General features: G+C 30.3%; 1 protein-coding gene across 2 annotated transcripts; it reads right to left on the bottom strand.

Moving 5' to 3' along the window:
- Nucleotides 1-416: 416 nt before the first annotated feature.
- On the bottom strand, nt 417-20,292 carry LOC148271919 (protein peste-like). 2 transcript variants are annotated; one of them, XM_088240754.1, is made up of 5 exons: nt 20,132-20,292; nt 12,547-12,718; nt 4,132-4,334; nt 3,960-4,033; nt 417-912 (listed from the first exon to the last, which is right to left on the bottom strand). In XM_088240754.1, the coding sequence occupies exons 1-5, from the start codon at nt 20,204-20,206 to the stop codon at nt 519-521; spliced, it is 918 nt and encodes a 305-aa protein (XP_088096880.1). In that variant the 5' UTR covers nt 20,207-20,292; the 3' UTR covers nt 417-518. The 2 variants fall into 2 exon arrangements, with proteins under 2 accessions (XP_088096880.1, XP_088096879.1); XM_088240753.1 differs by having other exon boundaries at nt 419-912; nt 20,136-20,292.
- Nucleotides 20,293-22,717: the final 2,425 nt, after the last annotated feature.

Below are 22,717 nucleotides of genomic sequence, written 5' to 3'. Positions count from 1 at the left end.
TTGTTTAGAATATTATCACGAATCTTGACGTCACAACAACCGAGGCCAAACACGTCGCGTTTTTCTTGTAACGTTTTTTTTTTTTTTTTTAATTACATTTATGTATGAAAACATTTCTCCACAATATCCATAATGATTTTTAAAATATAATTAATTATTCTAAATCCATTTTATATATTTTTGTCGGTATTCGTAGTATGTGATATTTCCCTATTGTCTTGTTTGTTGGCAAGATTCGATTTTACTATAAGTATGGACAATTGATGGTAATTTTGTGAACTTCCCATTGTAATACGGGCTTAGGGTTAAAAACGCCTGTATTTTTAAAATACGAATATTATAGGTACTTTACCTTTGAGATGCGGGGAAGGGTAATGAAACTGTCCAAACTTGTTTTAAAAATTGTATAAAACGTATTTATTTTACGAATAATATTAACTTACATAATAACATATCTTTATTGATTAATTTAAAATTATTCAGTATTATTAAAAATTATGAAGTATTATTAATTTAACTTAAACTATATTATTGGCGGTTGTGAGAGCTTCTTCAGCCTCACCTCCCAGACTTTCCCTCATCTTAGTGACTGCTTCTTCGTCTTTGGCACTCGGTAACATGCAGACATTTTCCTTCGGCTCTCTCATGTTGTTCAGTACTATCCGCTTACTCTTGTCTTCTCTGGAATTACTCTTCAACTGACGGGACTTGAGGCATGCTTTGATGTTAATCCTAATCGGGGTCCATACGAGAATCACTATCCCTATCGCGAATAGGGACAAAGCTACGATGTTGCCAATCAGAGGAGCTGCGAGCATCAATTTAATGTTTCCAACTAAGTCCCCGGATAAAGTGACGCGTTGCTCGAACCAAAGAATGGGTAAGTAAACTTTTTGGACATTGCTGTATAATCTGAAAAATAAAAATTCAAGTGTTGATCACATTTTGGCATATTCATATAATGTAATGCAGTCTTGATTACATTTTATTATATTAATATGCCAAAATTGAATACTAAACATTTTGAAAAAAGTTATTTTTATCAGGGAATAAATATCTATAACAATTTTTCCGACGAAATAAAAATTATCAATGTCTTTACAAAATTCAAACCAAAGGTAAAAATATTTGTTTATCAACCTCCTCGATTAAATGTTGCTTTTTGACATTAAAATCATATTTAAGTTTTTAATTTTAAAATTAAGGAAACATGCTTTTTGGTTTTTTTTTTTTTAATATTTTTTTCTACATTACTTGAAGTTCTTTTATTAAGTAACTTGAAAACCTTATTTCATTATTTTCTTCACCATGTTATATTATGTATGTTGGGGAATGTGTATGTGCGCGTGAGTGAGTGTGCGTGTATATTTATTTATTTATTTATATTTTTCGCTCACAAACTATAATTAATAAAAAAAATAATGTGACCTCACTGGGGTTTCCCGTGCCGAGGACAATTAACAATTTAGTTTTGCAAAATTACATTTGAGAATAAACAAAGAAGACTAACTTAAAAAACAAACATAATTAACAAATATTCAGACAGTTTTAAAAACAAGGTATTTATGTACATCTATATTATTTATATTACAAAACACACAATGAAAATAACAAAAACCTAACATAAGCTATACAGTTGTGGAGCAGTCAATTCAGTTTTGGTATGGGCGAATGAGACAATCCATTTGACTTCTACCTAGTTCCACTATCCATTTTTTTATAGCCTTTTTAAACATTTTCTCATTACTAATTGCTTTAATAGATAGTGGAAGTAGGTTATAGATTTAATTTGTGTACAATTATACATGCGTGCGCACGCATGCTCACTTGCATGCATATGTAGATGCACTTATTTATAAAAAAATGTTTTATATACCTAGATATATTTTTTGAAGTATATGTGTATTTTGTACTTAAATTATTAATATTGTAATCCCACAGCAAGCACAAGAGGTGCTTCTTTTTTGGTGTGGTATTTCGTTTCATTTTTTGCTTCTGTACTTTTGCTTTATTATGTACCTATATAACTTTATACTCGTATTATAATAAATAATAAAAAAAATGTAAAAATATTGTTTTTAGGTTTTATTATTACTCTTATCTATAATACATAATATTATCTAAACATTAATTACGATTTTTTATTATCAATCTTGAAACTAATGTCACTGTCGGAAAGAAGAACTGTTAATGACCTAATAGTTCTTGATAAAATAGTTCACTCTATATGACTCTCCTGACCTTCTATATCTTATAAATTTTAGAGTATCTTAAAAAAATACAAGATGCACAGATCTTTTTCATATCCCTATGTCGTTCAATTATCACAAATATTCAATATAAACTATACCCAATCTAGGAAACACTTATTGCGAGACTGCAGATATTGTGTCGAATTATTTAAACCCGTATAAATTTGCCTTATGCATTACATTTCTGGCAGCAAGGTTATATGATATATTCAGAAGTGTTATCATTTACTCTACTCTCATACTGCTCTGTATTTTTAGTTAAATATTGTATTTTTTCTTATTCATTTTATATGTGCTTTATTTAAATGTTTTACAATACTTATGTTTATTTTGTAATCTTTAATCTAACACTTCTTTTTCTTTTGAGTCTTTGCTTTAACCTTCTTTTTACAAAAGTATGTAATACACATTCTTATTTATATACAATGGTTTTATCTTTTGCTATTGTTTGTTATGTGTTTCAAGTTAAAATTTATTTTGCTACTGTTAATTATTTCTTATTAAATTATTTTTAAATCGATATATTTTTTAATATTTTTTTCTTATATGTTTAAGTTTTGCTTAGTTCTTTTTTACAGATGTATACTTATAAGCATTTTAAAACAGATTAATAAATTGTTTTTAATGTTTATTTCTACCCTATGTATTTATAGCAACACATGATATCTTAAAAATAAGTTGTTCTTACTGGGTATATTGATTTATTTAAATGTTTTACAATATTTATCTGTATCATCTCATCTTTATTCATATATGTATGTGTTTTTAAATTATGTTTTCTTACTAGTTATATGTATTTGAATGTACTAAACCCTATATTTTATTACTTAATTTATATGTATTATCTATTTACCATACTTGTAAAAACCCTCCGGGATTTTATGTGAATCAAATAAATAAATAAAAACTAATTTTATTTATGATTTAAAGATTTTTAATACAAGTAGTTAGAATTTTTTTTAAGTACTTGGGGGCATCTAAAATGACATAGGGGGTAAAATGACGCAATGTTTTTTAAATATATTGTATTCCATTATTTAATTGCCCTTGTTTGTCTTTGCTCTATCATAGTTTTGTTTTCTTTTTGTTCAGTTTCTAGTACATAATATGATTTTTGTTCAGTTTCTAGTACATATTGCATATAACTGTTGTAATTGGCTTCTGCCGTATATATAATAAACAAATAAATAATGTAAAAAAAGAAATGATTCAATTACGATATTTTTATAATATCTTTACTTATTCGACACCTGAAACCATGCTACGAGTATTCTAATGTTTATCTACATTTAATGGAAATTAAATTTTATTGATAATACATTTTTACAATCCCAAATAAAATTATGTACGTATGTTATCTTTATGGTAATTTATGGTAATTTTAATTTACATATTTAACGATAAATACATGCAGCGATAAATTCCAAATTCGTTTAAAATTATATTAAAATATAACAGTAAAAACTGTTCGAAAACTCTAAATACTCCAAAAGTAGCATTATTTTAATTTTTGCCATACATGTTTAAAATCCAAAAATAACCCACATAATTACTATGTTCTTTTGCATTTTGAATATGTCTTACAATTATTTTAAACATGTATAAATTTTTCAATATGAGTTGTGAGAAAAAACACGAAATGTCTAATCTAATCTAAAAGACCGATTCTAACTTCTAACAAGACCTAAAAAACATTTTTATACTCACCCAATATTAGGGTTAGGGTCAATCAAAATATTCAGTTGTAATCGTGCTGCAACATCTAATGGTATTCCAGATGTCTAAAAAAATAATGAAAAAAGTTTTTTTTTTAAAGCTGTTGATTTAGTTTTCATTTCATTATATTCAATCATCATTTTATCGCCAGTCAAATACTTACTGGTTCGAGAGCTAGGAAGAAGTTATGCTTGTCTTTGTCTGGTTTTAAGCCATCCACAGAATCGGTGTAGTATGGATCGCCCAAGTAAAAATGTGGTAATGAAACGAATGCAGGAGATCCATATCTGCAGGAAGATACGTTTATAGCTCCAGAAGGCTGACACTCCCCGGGACAAAAACACCTGTTACCCTCAAATACAGTTCCTGAAATTATAAACAATAAACTAATAATTTTGTGTCACATCCATTCTTTTCTGGAATATATTATTTTTTAAATTTTTGTGAAATTAATCATCACATTATCAAGATCAAAATCGTAATTAGAACACCTTGCAGTATTAGAATATAACTCCAGCGAGTTATGGTGGAAAGACAACCAGCGAAGGGATACGAAAGTTTTTTTAAATTTTAGTTTTTTTACTATTGTAACATAAGTGATAAAACAGAGTACATAGCAATGAAATACATATTAATAGTAAAAATAGTAAACAAAAAATCCCACAAAGGCATGGCCTGTTCGTGGGTATACAAGAAAATGTTGATGAATTATTGCTCCTTTAATAAATAATGGACAGTTATAATATTTTTGTGTAACACAAGAAAGAAAAAATAAAATAGTCTGGAAAAAATAATATGGTATTTTTTTATAGTAATTAAAAAAGAAAATAAAAAATATTTCAAAAAACACAAAAATACTCCTTATTATTAAAGGGAGACAAAATAAATCATAGAAAAAAAAAGTTCATATCTTTAGTTTGAATCCAGGATAGTGCATGTTATTTAAAAGAAGGAAAATTTTGATAGTTTGGAATCAATGAAATATTATCAGTAAACAAAGAAATAAAAAATTTTAGGCCTATAAAATATGCATGTCTCTGTGCGAGCCTCGTTTTACAAGGTGGTATTTCTAACACACGATTCCTTCTTTGACTTGATCTATTTGAATTACTTGTAAATAAATTTTGGTTCTTAAATATAAATTTTAAACATTGAAAACAATAGATAGAACAATAGTACAACAGTAACAATAGAACAATCGTCTTAGATCTAAAAGTTTAGCTTCTTGGAACAATTGAAAAGAGGGAAAAGTGCGATTTTTGTGAAGCAATATTTTTAATATAAATTTTTGAACAGTTTCTAATGGTTAAATATGATTGTTGTAAGTTCCCCCCCTTTATTCCATAGATTTTTTTTTAAATCATTCCATTGAAAAGTTTGATATAATAATTGTTATAGAACCCTGCACAAGCTTTTACGACACAGCAGTGTGAGTGGGATGTTTGCTGCTATTAAAAGAGGGTTTAGCTCTTAGAGTAATAACCTAATAGAGTCGCTTATACGGAGAAAAACTATTCTACGATTATTGACCACGAAGTTAGCTACATAATATTACAGTAACTCAACGGGCCGTAGGTAATTAAGTTGAGAATTGCGAGCGCTAACCAAAACCAAATTAAAACCAAACCAAATATTTGGATCGCTTATGTTCTATGCAATAGAACTTAAGGACTTCTCTAGAGAGTTATTACTCTGAAGATAAACTGCTACGACACTGTATAGCAGTTCTCGGAGAAAGGATTGGGAAAATTCCAAAGTTTAAAATCAGCTAACTGGTGGAACATTGCTGGGAATCGAGGTTGTGGCAGCATTGAAGCTGGACATTAAACTGTCACCCGTCTTAATTTATATGATTATACATGACTTTTTAGACTTATTAATATCTTTTTTTAGATCTATAATAATCTATAAATGGTGGCGAATGATAGAAGAAATAAAACGAGATGGAAGTAATACGTTGAGGAGGTGTATGAACACACACAGGAAATGTAAGTAGTGCAACACCTTCTCAAGTTAGTTTAAATGCAGGTGATGGTACAACAGAAATAAGTATGGATGGAATAAAAAGTGCTGCCAAATATATGAGGAGTGAAAAATCGCAAGGTTTCGATAAATGATACAGCAGAGTTAATAAAACCTGGCGGTGATATTTATTTATTTAAACGCCTTGTAGAGATCAGTACATTATGTAAGGCTGGGATGAGCATTATCGACAGAATCAAGAAGGAAGCTCTGCGTTAGTTTGGACATGTAGAGCGGATGGATGGCGAAAGAATGGCTAAAAACATTTAAGATGCGAATGTTGACGGATGTAGAAATCGAGAAATCAAACAAATACTTGAAGATGGACATGTAAATCGGAATAATCGGCAGGCGTGCATGAGAAGACGCATCGAATGTAGAGGAAGCGAGATGTGTATGTTTATCTGTTTGTTTCTTGTTTATTATCTTAAATATGGATTTCTTTTTGGTTAAATTCATTAAATTTATTATTCTTGTTAATGTTCTTTTTTATGCGAATAAGGTTTTTGTTATTTCCTGATGTATTTTCCCAACCAAACCTAACGTATTATCCTAATGTACCTATACTAACTGTGAACTTGTGATATAGCTGGTCGGGTACCTGCTCAATCAAGCTTGAATAAATATACATAATTAATCATATTATTGTATATATATTGGAATTCACATACATTATTATTATTTTATAAAACATTTTATAAAACAAAACATCTGATCAATTTTAGTAGCGCTGCGTTTTTCAAATTCACCTTTCCTAGAATTACTGGTTTTATTGAGGTTTCGTTTCATTTCTTAGCCACTTGATATGCGTATTTTTGAGTTCGTAATATTTTCATCTTAAAAATAAAAGATCTTTAACTTAATATGATAATCTCGGATTCACAGATTATATATTCATATTGGCCAAAGATGATAAGGAGCTTGAAGACATGATTAATTAAGTTAACACAGCATCCTTAAAAAATAGAATTAGAGAATGGAAAATGATTGATGCAAACCAATCATGTAACATCTTGGCAAATTGAAAAATTATAGAAAAAGTTGAAAGTTATAATATATATACCTACGTCACGAAATAATAAGCTCGAGACAAATAATTGCAAGGTGGAATTATAAAGAAGGCGGGGTCTATCATGGGATGCTTTTTGTAAGCTCTCGGATTTCCTGAAGTCTCCGAACTACTTACATTACTTGAAGAAGTAACTTCTTGATGCTTGTGTTCCCCCTGTACTTACATATGGCTGTGAAACTTCTGTTTACACGAAAAAAATATTTTTTTAGATATCAGTGGCACGAGAGCTATGGAAAGGAAGGTGCTGGGTATTTTGTTGAGAGACAGAAGAACCAACACATGGATGTGAGCGAGATCAAAGGTCACCGATGTGATTCACAATATTGCCAACCAGAAATGGAGCTGGGATAGTCGCATAGCCAGGACCACAGACTCCAGGCGGACTAAAAAAGTCCTGGGTCTTGATAATGAACGCTATCTTCATCTGTACATATCGAGACGGTATACTTAACTTCTGTACTATCTGTATCTACCTCAGTAAGTTCTATCGACTATCTATGATTCTATGATCGAATCCAACTAATGAATGACCCTGAAAATTAAGTCAGCGTTCCTTACTTAATAAATATTTAAAATAGTTCTCATTTATATTTTAAATAGGATTCTGTGATAAAAAGTGCCCACAATAAATAAATCCCAATTCAAGCAAAAAATGCTCGCTGGAACATGGTTTCTATATGACTTTTGACAATAACCAAGACGGTATACTTAACGATCGTCTGTATTCATTCCCTGGGCGATTACAAGGCCGACTCTCAATACGTAAACTCAGAAAGAAAGGCAAACATATGGAAAAAATATAATGACTGAATTTATTTTTAACAGTGGTAACATTTTATTGCTAGATGCTCTTGTATGTTAATACGGCAGTATCTATCCAGTCTAGCCACATTATCTAGCCGCTCGTTTTCAAAACTGACAGTTACGTTGGAATTTAATTCGACTTCAAAATTTACTTATTTCTCTCTCATATTTTGAATGGGTTTTGAATAAAAAAGTGCCAACCTCACAACGATTAAAAATTTTAATAAATCGTAATTAAATGAAATATTGCTCGGTAGAGCAAAATTTTTGCCACTTGTAATGCGTAGATAAACATATCGAGAGGTTCTAGACCCGTCGATACAAACCGATGTACTTACATCGGCGGCCTCCGTGGTGTAGTAGTCAAGACGCTAGACTCACGCACAAAATTAAAAATGTGATTTTTCTCAACCCTGGGTGCTCTGTGATGTAATTCACCACTGTAATTAGGCCTCCTGGCCTGTTGTGGTGCAAAAAAATCAAAACTTTATGGTGTGGGGGATCGGTAGTGTATCTTCGTAATCGATGGGGAGAATTTTATCTTCAACCATGACGTTATACTGAATCTATGTCATTTTAGTTCGTAGATATGTGTACCGTGACGTACGCTTCCCCTTGTTTCACTTCGATGTACCTACCCAAAACAGTGATCTTTGTAATCGCTCGAGATAATTTAAATGTACCTTCAACTATACCGTCATCGTGAAAGTATGACGTCCTTACCTTCCCATCATAAAAAAATATGAATAATTCGATCTCGCATTTTTAGAATTCGCTCACAAAAATAAATAAACATTCGTATTTGCATCATTCATTTGAGGTCAAATTAGTAAAAACAGAATTAGTAATCATCGTAACAAGTAATCAATCTTCGCATTGTATAATGATTGCAAACATATGTACCAATAAGATTGTCTAAAGAGGTGAGATTTGATAAGATTGCCACTAATTTAATAATACTTACGTATTTGAATTTCAATTTATTATTAAAATAAAAAGTATTTTTCTTTTCGATATTTTTTAATCTATGTTATTAGATAGGTGGTTAGTAAGATTGAATAAATGATAACGAAACTATGTGTAAACGTTAAATAAATTATAGATGATTAATTTTCCTTTCAAACGAGTCGTTCGCTTTTCGTCTACTTAATATTTCTTTTTACATTCATGTAGATAAAATAAACAGTGCTGACTAATGTTAATTTAGAGTTTGCAATGGCTTTTAAAACTCATTTTTTTCTAAAACACCACAAAAAATACACCTAACTTAATTAATGAAGCCACATATTCTTTCAAATGTTCTTGTTTATTAGTAGAAGTTCACTGTCAATTATGACGTTAATGTACGATACAAAACGAATAAACTAATCGTGAAAAACAAGTTATTATTTTAATTTATAATAATTTCTAAAAAGTTTTTATTTAATGGAAACCTTTAAAATCATTACTGTACAAAATAAAAAACTACTACCCACATTAGTTATAAATTTATCTTATGGCGTTCACTTCAGGTATATTGAATGAATTAAGACATAAGTTTGTTTTAAGCTTTGGAATACATAAGTTACACTGTTTTTATAGAGAATTGATCAAACATTTTTACGTAAAATTCCAAACAATTAGTTTAACAACCCTAAACTCCTATTGGCCAAAGTTGAAAATTAACTACACTTTAAAGACGGAAGAAATGTATCAATATTTCATGAAAATTAATTATTGATGTTTGTTGTTAAGACCCATTTTAATGTTAAGATAATAATTACATACGCAATTCGTTATTTTTCAAACTTTCTATTTACTTTTAAAACAGTTTTTAATATTAGAGGAGATGTACCAAATATTGCATACGTCCCTAATATGAGATGACGGTGTTTCTTCAAAACTAATCAAGAACGCCTTTTTTAACCCAGCATATCCACTTCTTCTCCGACCGACTAAAACATTTTAGTGCACGCCCGGATGCCAGACACACACAAGCTTCAGAGACAATGATTACGTTTTTGTCCCCTACCGATTTGGTTTTTAGGGAAGTATCACTTTATTATTTTTTAATGTTTTTTCTCCATAAAATTATCAATGTTTTACTGATCGGCAATATTATAGTCTAAATTTCTTGTTTTCATAATGTTTTGAAACTAAATTGAAGTCAATTTTATTCTGCGAATATATTAATTATACCATGTATTTATATTACTCCTAATATGGGATATTTGTGCGACCCTCATTTGGAATACTGTCTAGAATAAGGAACATTATTTCTAATATGGAATTGTAGTAGAATCAAATTTATTTATATTTTCCATGTATATACAGGTTCCAGACTCCTTATTTATTTATTTATTAACGGATATTGTCCATGTATACAATTTATAGGGTTTAAATATTACAATAAAATAATAGTTTAAAACATTAAAAAAAGAAGAATGGAAGCATTGACAAGCATAAGGGACATCAAGACTAGATCTGGACTATTTATTTAGTGCTCGTTTAAATCGTTGTAAACTTGAACCAAAAAAGTCCGGATCTTGTCTTGAGGTAACAATACGACAAAGACGGGTCATTGGAGAATTAAGGCCATAGTTTGTTATATGCTGATCGATGAACAGTGCTTCATTGTTTCTCAACCTGCGAGTCGGAATATTAAATTTTACTTGTCCCAGTAATGATGGAACATCGATTATACCATTTAGTATGCCGAACATATATATGGAATCAATATTAGTTCCACGTTTTTGTAGACTAGAAATATTTAACATTGACTCTATGTCAGCATTATAATTATTACCTCTCTCTAGTCCAAGCAACCATGATACTTTTCGAAGCAAGCGATGTTGGACCGATTCAATGTGATTTATGCGATTGACATAGAATGGAGACTAGACCACGGAGGCATATTCAAGAAGAGGGCGAACAGTTGAGCAATAAAGAGTTTTGATTGTACGGACATTAGTAAAATCAGAGGATATTCTGTTAATGAAGCCAAGTAATTTCAGTGATTTATTTACTGTATTATCTATATGCTCGTCGTATGTTAGTTTATAGTCCAAAACAATTCCTAAATCTCTGATGGACTTAACTACATCAATTTTGGTGTTTTCTATTAGGTACTCGAAGGAAATCCGTTGTTTTGTTCTATGAAATGACATTATTTTGCATTTTTTAATATTTAGTTCTAATTTATTGACTTTACACCATTGCGCATTGGTTAAAAGAGTTAATGTCTGAGAAGAAGAAGACAGTCTTGTAAAGTTTGAATTATTTTGAGAATTTAGTTGTCCGCGAAGAGCCAAAAGCGAGAGTTAGAGAATGATTTAGCAACATCATTAATAAACAAATTGATAAGCAGGGGTACCAAAATTAGGATTAAACAGAATCCAGTCCAAAGCAGATACATTATTAATTACAAGACTCACCGATCCTTATCAAGGCTTATCGGTAAAGATCCTTTGTAAAAACTCTATAATTACACTATTCAAAAATAAATAAAATACTGTAAACACTTGTAAAATTAAATGAAGGCAATTTAATAGCATTTTTAAATATTATAGTTACTTTCTTAAATGGGATACATTTTAAGTGCTCGGGGCCTCGATTATGCGGGGGAAGGTAAAGACGTCATACCTTCACCTTGACGGTATAGTTGAAGATGAATTCTCTCTAGCGATTACGAATATACACTACCGATCCCCCCCCCCCCCCTATCAAGTTTTTATGTAAGTACATCTGTTTGTACCGACGGGTCTAGAACCCCTCGATACGTTTATCTACGCATTAAAAGGGTCAAAAATGTAATTCCACCAATAATTTTTCCTTTTATTACTATTTATTCAAATTTTTAAGCCTATTTAAATTATAAATGAGAACTATTGCAAATGTTAATAAAGTAAGGAACGCGGACTAAAATTTCGGAGTCATTCATCGGTTCTATTCGATCATATGATGTAAAGATGACAAGTAAGTAGAATATACCGTGGTAGATACAGATAGTACAGATGTTTAGTATACCGTCTCGATGTTCAGATGAAGATAGCGTTCATAATTGAGGCTCAGCGGTGCTATTCTGAACCGCTCTCGCGGCCGTAGAAAACACTTTATCTCGTGTATTTTGTATGTAAATATGCGAAATAAATGGTTTTTCTACGGCCGCGAGAGCGTTTGGAATACCAGCCCAGGACTAAAATTTGCAGGGAGGATGAGATTTTGGTGCCGGTTCCATTTGCATGCATAGCGTTCATTCCCGTACTTATTATATACGTAGTTACGTTCAACTTGTATTTCCTTTTCTGTGTATTTTAATTTCAAATTTTGGTGTTTATGATTATATATTGCCATATGAAAAAATCATAAATAAATCCACATTAATTGAGGTTTTAACTCTTTCGCTTCACAAAAGTCAACAGATGGAAGAACTGATGAAATCGATATTTTTCTCAGGGCAACGATAAGGTCATGAGCCCTGTAAATGCCTAGACTTCAAGAATGTCCATCTCTGTTATAGTATTTGCAAAAAATCACGAAGTTTTTGTTCGACCTGGGGTGTTTTTCTCAACATTTATTTTGTTTAAACAAACTTGAAGAGGAGGGACAGAGCCGAAACGTAGTTAATTTTAAAGAGAAAGATAATAATTGTAAAATGAATAAATAAATCATAGGAAATGTTTCTTAATTGTCAATAATTACCGTTATCCAATAGTCGATCTCCGCTGGAAAATTTATAGGCAGCAATATTTTCAACATATACTGTTTCATCATAATCAAATGACATTGGCCTACAAATGTCTGCTGAAAATAGTGATATGTGATCTGAATATGACAGTTTGGACGGAAAGAATTCACCTGCAGATCCATTGACCTGGAACAAAAATATTATAGCATTTTAAATGTATGAATAAAATAAGATAAATTACAAAAAAATAATTATATAAATAAGTATTTTTTGTAAAAATATTTTACTGAAGCACAATAATACTTGCAAAAAAATTAATTGTATTAGAATAATTCATTATTTTCACCATACGAAAGAACGGCATAACTATCAAATACTAAAAAAGGTAGAAAATATATAATTTTAAATCAAAGTACAGCTCATTTTAATATTTGATATTTTTTTCTTGTGCGAGTGACAGAATGGTTTCAAATAAAATATTCTTTTGTGTTTCTATATTCTAATTATTTGTCTGAATTTGTTGCAACAGAGAGAGAAAACATTTCTGAGAAGAGAATGTGGCTCATAAGTCATTGCGGGTGGACTCCTAGCCGATTTAGAAGTGATGGAGTCTGTTGCGGTAAAAAAACTAAAAAAAGGTGTGGAAGTAGATTATTTTGGCTTAACCTTCCAGCTCCGTAAAAATGACCAACTGGCGCCCCTGATGGCAAATCAGATGGAACTCAGCGTCTAGAGGGAGATGGACTCACTCTTTTTCCTGAGCATTCACAGCAGAATTGAGTTTGAGACCCTTAACATAAGTCTAGTCAGATATATGCGCGTTCAAAGGGGAAAAAGTAGGTTGCGTTTATTTTTTTTGTTATTTATTCTAAATTTAAACACGACTTTTTATCTCTTAGCGAAAATAAAAATTCAAGAAAACATCTGAATGTGTCCCTTTCAGGAATTGTTAATGCATTGTCTTCCAGTTCGCTTACACGCAGTTTAACCTTTTGCTTCCTTATCTCAAAAACCCAATTCCTGATAAGGATTGATTATTTAAATTAAAATAAAACTTGATAAAATACTTATTTGAAGCACTAACTTTGTTGCTATTTATTATAATAGAATAAATACAAAACAACTTTTTTTTAACTACTTTTTTTTTACTCACCGGTTTCAAGTTAACGCAAGCTTCTTTATCAAAGTATAATTAACTGATGAATCTTATATTATCTTATATTAACAGTGCTTACTTAATATTAAATCGAAACATTTGGAGTAATTCTTTATTTACTATTTTTTTTCTTCTCATGTATCTCTATAATAATGTACAAACTTATATGTATGTATATGTATGTGCATGTATGTGTATGTGTATGTATATATATGTACATGCATGTATGTATATATGTGTGTGTATCAGTGGCGTGTCCATACATGCGATAAATGCGGCGCATGCCTTTAATACTGGAAAACTATGTAGGTACATAACTTATAAATGAGCTCTCAAAAGAATATGTTTATGTGTGCCCTTTTTCAAGATTTAAAATAAAAAAAACATCAAGTATTTAAATTATAGATTATTTACGTAATTTTGAAACGTAATCGCTCCAAAAATCGGCAACAACCCACCGCACCTTACAAAAGGCCGCAGCCGACTGGTACCATTAATCTGTGGCCGACTGATGAAGTGACGGATGGCGAGATACGCATACAAAATACTGATGCGCATAGGCGAGACATGCGCCCGAAAAATTGAATTGTTCGCGCAAGCGCACCAGAACTTGGACTGCTGATTTCGCCGAGTGTTTAACACTGTAATAGTAACCCTCACTACCAACTGTGCATGCTGCTCGGATTTCGCATTTCTATGGAGGACAAGATTACCTACTAAGTAATAATAAATTATTTTTTAGATACTTTTCCATTTATGGGGGGTAAGGACTTTTCTGTGGTATTCAGCATTTTTTATTTTTATAATTGAATCTGTAAACTAAAGGTACATTGAGTAAAATATTCAAGAAACAGGAGTTTGTAAATATGAATTTCAAAACATCATAATTATGTAGGTAACCAAATGAGTATTTCAATCTGTAAAAAAACAATAATTACCTAGTTAAAATATTTATATTTTCTTTAATGTAAAACAGCGTTGTTGGGACTTTTGATGTTTTCTCACTAAAACAATATTGGCTTCCGGTTTTTATAATACCTTACGCAAACAACCTTGTTCAAAATTGTTTTTGAGTTCAGCGTTTTTTTTTCATGTATAAAATAGCTAATCGCGATAACTTTTACTTTTTAAACTCCAAAATGGCTGTCTGAATTATTATTTTTGTTTTTTTCACTTTTTCTTTTCAACTCATAATCCCTAATATGGCCGCCCAGGGAAGCAATAAATGTGAACTAAACCGCGTTGCTAATCAGAGAAATAATTACAATTGCCCAATTAAACCTTTACCAAGGAGAAGTTTTAGTGGTCTTTCGTTTAATGAAAAGGATTTTTTTTATTGTTAAAAGCATATTTAGTTTAATGGAAATTTTTTAACCGGCGTGAGTGGAAAGTGTGCCAGGAAATAGTTGTGTGGTGTTCTATCCTCTCTGCCTACCCCTTCAAAGAAATGACGTGATGGATATTTAGTTAGTTATTAGTATAAGACTCTGAACTAATCTGACAAATTTCCAATTCTGTAATATTATTATCACTTTGTCTAGACGAGCGACTCCTAAAAGGTATTTCACGGAATCCTGAGGTTCTGCCGAAAGGTCACAGTAATTCCGTGAGTTAGGGGGGCGCAAAAAATCGACGTAAAAAACAGAAAAACTGTAATTTTTTTTTTTTTGATTTGATGATTTTAATTCAAAATCCGTTTTACGGGTTTTAATTTTGTCAATTTACATTTTTATTATCGAGAACATTTTTTTTTACTATTTCACAAAAAAAGTGACGAATAAAATAATTAAGGTTCCATAGACAAAAAATGGAAACTGCTGTTCTAAAGCATCGATATTATGTTTATCAAATAATTGAGTTGTGGTCCTGTGGCTAGTATCTCGGACTCACGGATCAAAGGTCCGTAGTTCGGACCCCACTATACCCCAACTTGATTCCCATTTTCTAATAGTGAGTTATTTACAACTCATTGGAAATGGCCCTCAAAATAAAATATTTGGATCAATCATAAGAACGCAAATATTTCTTTAAAAAAAAAAATGATTAAAAAAAATATATAAAAAAATACAAATTTAAAAAATATAAAAATGGTGTATTTTTCCTTCCCATGACCGCATGCCCTGTTTCAAAAGTCACCGCACGCCACTGGTGTGTATGTATGCATATGCGTGTGTATGTATGTGTGTATGTTTTCATATGTAAATTTATTAAATATTTTTCTATGTACCCATATACCTATGTTACATACCTATGTACATTTCCTTATTTTTACTTATTATTGTATCTTTTAGTTTTTCTTATGTTATCTTTAATTTTAACTAAATTTACATACTTATGTCTCACTGCTGCACTTGAATGTAATTTCTAATATATGTAAAAGCCTGTAGAGCGTGTAAATTAATAAATTAATTAATTAGGTCAGGTCTTATTATCACGTTGTTCTTGTAAAGATAGGAGGTGTGAAGTAAGATGGATACGGTCTTTACAACTAGACAGGACTGGACAAAAAGAAGTTTTGCTTATTTGGTTATTTTTTTCATATCACTTTTAAATTTCAAAGATTTCCAAGTTGTCTAATTTTAAAATTTTATTTTCAACATGAAGAACTTTTGATTCAGTGTCTTTAGTAAAATTATTAGTCGGTAGAAAGAAATAAGTGTTTAAAAATAATGTTATTATATTAAAATAATATTTGTTAAAGAAATTTTGCAAGTAGGGATTTGCCTTCACATTATTGTTTGCTTCGTTGATCATCTTGTGATATTCTTGATTAAATTAATGCAATCGAAAGTTTGATATCAATTATTTTATTTAGTCCAAATTAGATATGTACGTATACATGATTATTTTTGTGTTTCGGTTTATATAAATCGTGAGGACAGAGAATTTTGATAAACAGGTATTCGAACAATGTTTACCTGTTCCTGTTTTGCAGATGCCTCCCCGATACTGTGCGAAAAAGATAACTGCATGTCAGACCTTTTGTTAGAATAGACAAAATCGACGTTTCGTTGTCCCGTTTTCCGCACCTCAAAACTGAACCAATTTTATTATTTTTCGAGGCAGAGTATTAGAATAAAATTTTCTGTATTAGCACGCTTTGCGTTTTTAAAAAATAGCTATGTTTGTATATTGTGCGCCTAAAGACAGCAGAAAAAACGATGTTTTTTTTACGTGTTTGGGTGGTTCTAATTCCCATAGTAAAAAAATAAGTAAATACTAAAAAATCTTTAGTAAAAACCGTTCGGATAAATGTTAAAAAGTTGTAACTTTTCATTGCTAAGTAGGTACCTAGGTACTCGTTTATGATTGAATTCCAGAACTGAACATAATTTATTTTTGAATATTGAATTTAAGTAAGTACCCAGGTACTTGTTTATGGTTGAATTCCGAGACTTTAAATAAATCATTTTCAAAAATAGATTTTTTTAGCAAATGTCAAACTCTGCTCTTCTCACCAACAGGAATGCACTTTATTCAAGAAAGCAATTTTCAAAAATGTATTGACTGTCAGTTAATATTATTTAAGTATAATAAAAAATCCAGTAAAAAGAAATAAATAGGTGGAAATTAAAAGGAATTTAAGGAAATACTCTGATTGGGATCCATAAGAAACGAAAGTTGTTAGTACACATTCAAAAACATTTTTTTTTATACACAAAAAATTAACATCCTTCCATTTTGTTGTATATGCATTCTCAGGGAATGCAATCCTGGTGAACGATGAAAAAAACATTCACGCTCCCAACTTTTTTTCTACTTATTAAATTAACGATATTAAGAGCCATAAATATGCTCATGGCAAAGATCTTCATTTCACTGAAAACCATACGTAAATCACACACATACGAACATTGCATTTTATATATATAGATGTGTTTGTTCATATATGTGTTTTTACATATTGCATTTATGTTTGAGGGTTTACATATTATGTCTATTAATATATATATATATATATAATATGATTATCCTTCCCATGTGTACACAATATGAAAGTGTATTATGTATGTTTTCGCTCTCAGCGTGTAAAAATTCATGGTGTTTGTATATTGCATTGTTTTTTTTTTATGTCTAAATTATGTTTAGTTAGTTGTAAGATAATGATATTGTCCCTAAATGGGTTTTGTATAAAACTCATTGGGAATTTGAAAAGTATGTATAGGTATATAATATAATGTGTATGTCAATGTAACATCTGTAAAACAACTTTATGTAAAAGCTCCGTTACTGTACGCACACAAACATTATTCTCTACCTTCCATAACTCATTTCACAAATACAAGAGTTACTAGAAACTCCACCCTGATGCTGCAAAAACAAATGAAAATTAATACAACCTTTGGTCAAAGAGGATTGGCCTACTACTCGGTTAAAGTGTACAATCTACTTCTATTGTCCATAAGGACAATAAGTAAGTATTCACAATATAAAATTGCCATTAAGAAATGGATAGTAGAGGTGGGTTGCGCACGGATCGATGAGTGGATCAAACCAAATAAGTAAAAATTTGTGTCCTGTTTATGAAATTTGGCCTACAAGTCTAAATACATTTGTTGTGTTTTTTGTGATTATTTTAGTTTATACTGCTTATTATGTTTAAGATGATAACTAGGTTAATTAGATTATTACGTTTTAATTTTCTTATTTTGTTTACTGTGTTAAATAACTAATTTGAGGCATGTTTTACTTATTGTAAAATGTTTTTCTCGGCGCGGGACACACCCCAGTGAGGGGTGTGTCATTATTCTGTATAAATAAAAATCATACAAACATTGTAAAAGTATAAATAAATATGTATTGTTTTATATTTTTCTAATAAAAAGTCAACTATAAATACCATACGTAAAATAATTATAAATATTTACTTTTTAATTCTTCCAAAATCTCCGATTGTAAATAATGCTGGAAATGAAAAAAAATTAGTAGATCCGTCTTTTTCACTGATATCAGTTGCGTCTTTCCTTATGACGGCAGTCGATACGTAAGAAAGTATTTATAGTTTTTGTTTAAATACAACCTATTATGATGTTCTCCCATAGAGATTAAATTACAATAACAATGACTGTATTTGCGTCAGAATTTACAAACAAAAATATTTATCAAAATAATTTACTTAAAATCATTCAAATCATTTGCTAGGAAAAAACCTGAGGCGAAGTCAATACGTTATTTTTTTTATATTTAATATTAGTGTACAGTTGTAACTATTATTCCAAATAAAACTTTGTAGATAAAATCAATAGTAACATCTAATTATTTAAATTAACCTACTATTTTTAAACCTGTACGTACTGGTTGTTTAATTAAAGCTGGCGTGTTCGCAAAACTCACACAACCGTAAATTTTAAATCCAAAGGATGTTAATTTAAAAAAAGGGTTATATTAAATTTTAGCCAAATGTGCTATCTTTATTGTTTATCAATAAGTGTGAATACATATTTTCTCCAACATAATTTGTTCTGTGCATTTTAACAACACTGTATTAATTATTATTATAATGAACACAAAATATTAAATAAAAAAAACTTGCTTGTTTAAAAATTAATAAATGTTCGACATTTTCTTAAGTGGTTGTTTTTTTTTCGCTATAATGAGGAATTCCAGCCCAACCCGGAATTCAATTTTTTAAATGTTTTCGAGTTCACGTAATATCAAAACCTGCTGACAAGCCGGTTTCTTATTTTTCCTTTACAAAATTTTTTTTTAAAAGTATTATAAACATACGTATTTTTCACACAAAATATATTTACTAAAATTTCATTAGTTGACTGTTGACATAAAATAATAATAAATATAAAGCCTTGTAACACATGAGCCATTTAATTATTTTCTTCTTAAAAGTTTTGTCGACATTTTCTTTTAAGATCTGCTAAGGAATCTCATTGTAAATTTTAGGAATTGAATAATGAAGCGTAATACTGATAATCTTACTTTCGTGTAAAAATAAATATCATGGTACGCTGCAATTGATGTACCAACGCAGTACCGTATGCACCATTAGGTGCGGAAAGGGAATGATAATGTTTGTGAATGACTGTAACTTAATTTATTGTTTTATGTTTGATTTACCTAAATTTTTCAATACACTTATTATAATTTTAGTTTTCTAAGTAAACTAGTTTTTTAAAGAAATTGTTTTTTTTCAATGCTGGTTCGATCTGTAAATTTCGTATAAAAATACGAAAAAAATATTTTTATCGTTTTTTGGGTTATAGAAGCAAACATAAGTGTGACGCGCAAAATTTGAAAAAAAAGATTTTTGGTTCAAATAAGAAACCCCCAAAATATTTATATATATGTGACATTTTGATAAAGACAAGTCTACACCTATTAAAAGATAGACCTCAAGGTCTTTCGACGGTAAATTTAATCTAATTTGGTGGTTTGATCAAAGAGAACCGGGACATATCAAATAACATAATATTAATATAGTATCTTACATACTTTTCCGCATTCGCCTTCGAAATAATTCGTTGCTGACATATTATTCCAGTTCTTGAGAACTCCGAAGTCATCCATATTAGCTACTCCAGTTGCCATGTTAAAATATCCATCATTTTCTATCGATCCATTTCTCTGTAAAAATATAAGTCAATGAATAAAAATAAATAAAACTATGTATTATTATTATTCCATTACATTGAGGGGAGACCCTTAAGCCCACCATCCATAGAGGAAAGTTATTATAAATATTCCTAAGGAATACAAACTCTATGCAGATTAAGGAGGGGGGAGGAGGACGTATGGAGAGAGGCCAACACGTCGTCGTCGTCCCTCGGGATCCCCTCAATGTCAATGCCTCAAAAAATATGTTCACAAACAATTTACATAAATAAACGTATCCAAATATACAAAAACAATATCTTAAAACTATAGTAACATAACAAACATAACTTACACAAAACATAAGTAAAAACACGGATATTTACAATAAGAGAACGACTTTGGATAAAGAAGGACTCCCTGGGTGGTCAGAGGCAGAGGATCCGAATACCACCCCAGTAAGGGGAGGACAAAACAAAAGAACGTGTGCGTTCCGCTCGGAAAGAAGCACAGTCCCAACTGAATGAGCATCCCACAGGAACAGTTGCCTGTCCCACCATATTTTACCCACCTAGGCGTCCGCGCATCTGAGGAGCTCCCAACGCGATACCCAAGTCCGGACAAACTGGCGGAAGAGTGCAAAATTATACCATTACAATGGTAAGTAATAATTTATTTTTAATTTTATCAACAAAGTAAAATTACATTTTCTGTTTGAAAAACATAATATGGCAATATGCCCGCCTTTTTGTATATGTATATATAGTGTTAAGTAAATAAATCGGGACTATACTGACCGAATGCATTTAATCAACACTCTTTATATATTTCAAATATTTTTTAACATAGGTGTAAGATAATGATTTCAAATTTTATGCTATGACTTCAGCAAAGATTACGCTTCCAAAGCATTAAATTAAATTAAATTAAAATTAAATTGTGGGAGAAATAATGCGTTGAAGTAATAAAAAAGCGATTATCTCGGAACTTGCTTTAATGACTGCATTCTGTCAGTAAAGTCTCGAAATAATCTAATTATATGAATGCATTTTATTCTAAACATGTTCAATTACAGGTTACCGACGAAAATAGTTTAAATTTCCATCATTTTTATAATAAATATCGATTTTAATTTATAGACAGTCGAAGATTAACTCCCGATTGTGTTTTTTTACTAAAGGAATATCCCGTTAAGCCTCTATTTAGAGATTTGTCAGAAGGTGGGATAGAGGGGATGTGGAAGGAGGTAATTAAAAATACACTACAACACCCAGACTAATTATTGAGAAAAATCTTTCTTGGATTTTTTCTTGCAACTGGCGGGAATCGAACCCGCGACGCCAGTTTCACAGTTGGCCGTCTAACCAACTGCGCCACGGCGCCTGTCCAATTGTCCCCCAAAACACCTTTCTTACGATAAATATTATTATTAAAGATCATGTTATTTATTTATTAGTGTACACAGCACAAATGCCTTTCATAAACATAAGCTTAAATACATTTAAACATAATGCAAAAACATTTTCTTTTGGTTCTTTTTAAGGGGAATACTTTAAGTTCTTATTTTTTACTCAAATATTTTAATTTTCAGACCATTTCCTAAAAGTCGTTAATAACTTGTGCCGGAAAAATGGAAAACGAGTTGTGGTAGAGTGGGATTTGAACCTCGGACCTTTGGCAAGTGAGTCCACAATACTACCACGGGGCCATAACCCGGCTCATTCAAATATAGTTATACATATAACACAGTTGTTTTATACATTGTACTATATTATACAACTATGCATTTTTTACAATTCATGTTACAGCTTAATTTTAAGATGTATTTTTCTAAAGTGAATTTTTGTAATTATATTTCTTTGTAAATAATATGTGTATGGAAAAATAAACAAATAAAATATTTTAAAAATGCGGTATATTATACTTAACATACTGAGGTAAAAAAAATAAAGACAACCCGGCAAATTAAAAATGGCAAAAATCATTAGTTCTTAATTTGTTGGAATTGTTGCAAGTTGCAATGTATATTAAATGCCATAGGTATGATAAAAACTGTCTAGTGCTAAGTAAGAGCTCAGGGTCACAACTATTTTAAAAATATATTTGATAAAAAATTAAAATTTAAATATAAACCTTTTAAAAAAAATAAGTGTAAAAAAAAACAAAAATGTTAAAAATCAAAAATCTAGTCATACATATATAAATTTAACATGTCTATGCATTTATTTTTATCTTTTTACAAATTAATATAAATATCTAAACAGCAGTCCGAATCCTAAACCATGTCAATACATCTGGGCCCCGATTACAATGGAGAGTTAACAGAGTTATCTTCGACTGTCTATAAAGAAAAACCGATATTTGTGTATGATAATGAGTATATTTGCATAAACATTTTAAGTATCTTCTTCGGTTACCCATAATTGAACGTGTTTAGAAGAAAAAATTGTATGCATATTCTGGTTTTCATGCACAAAACTTAA

This window comes from Micrasema longulum, unplaced genomic scaffold (assembly GCF_059751315.1).
Source record: "Micrasema longulum isolate JH-2025_06_02 unplaced genomic scaffold, ASM5975131v1 h1tg002584l, whole genome shotgun sequence".
NCBI lineage: Eukaryota > Metazoa > Arthropoda > Insecta > Trichoptera > Brachycentridae > Micrasema > Micrasema longulum.
The sequence above is the reverse complement of the archived record's forward strand: the minus strand, read 5'-3'. Positions and strand labels throughout refer to the sequence as shown.

What these genes read in the sequence shown, in the direction of transcription:
- LOC148271919 (XM_088240753.1), bottom strand. Translation starts at nt 20,231, where the DNA reads ATGGCAACTGGAGTAGCTAATATGGATGACTTCGGAGTTCTCAAGAAC. An exon ending in AGATCGACTATTGGATAACG is followed by an intron (nt 4,335 to 12,546) that starts GTAATTATTGAC and finishes TTATAATTTCAG; the next exon opens with GAACTGTATTTGAGGGTAAC. An exon ending in GACCCTAACCCTAATATTGG is followed by an intron (nt 913 to 3,959) that starts GTGAGTATAAAA and finishes TTTATTTTTCAG; the next exon opens with ATTATACAGCAATGTCCAAA.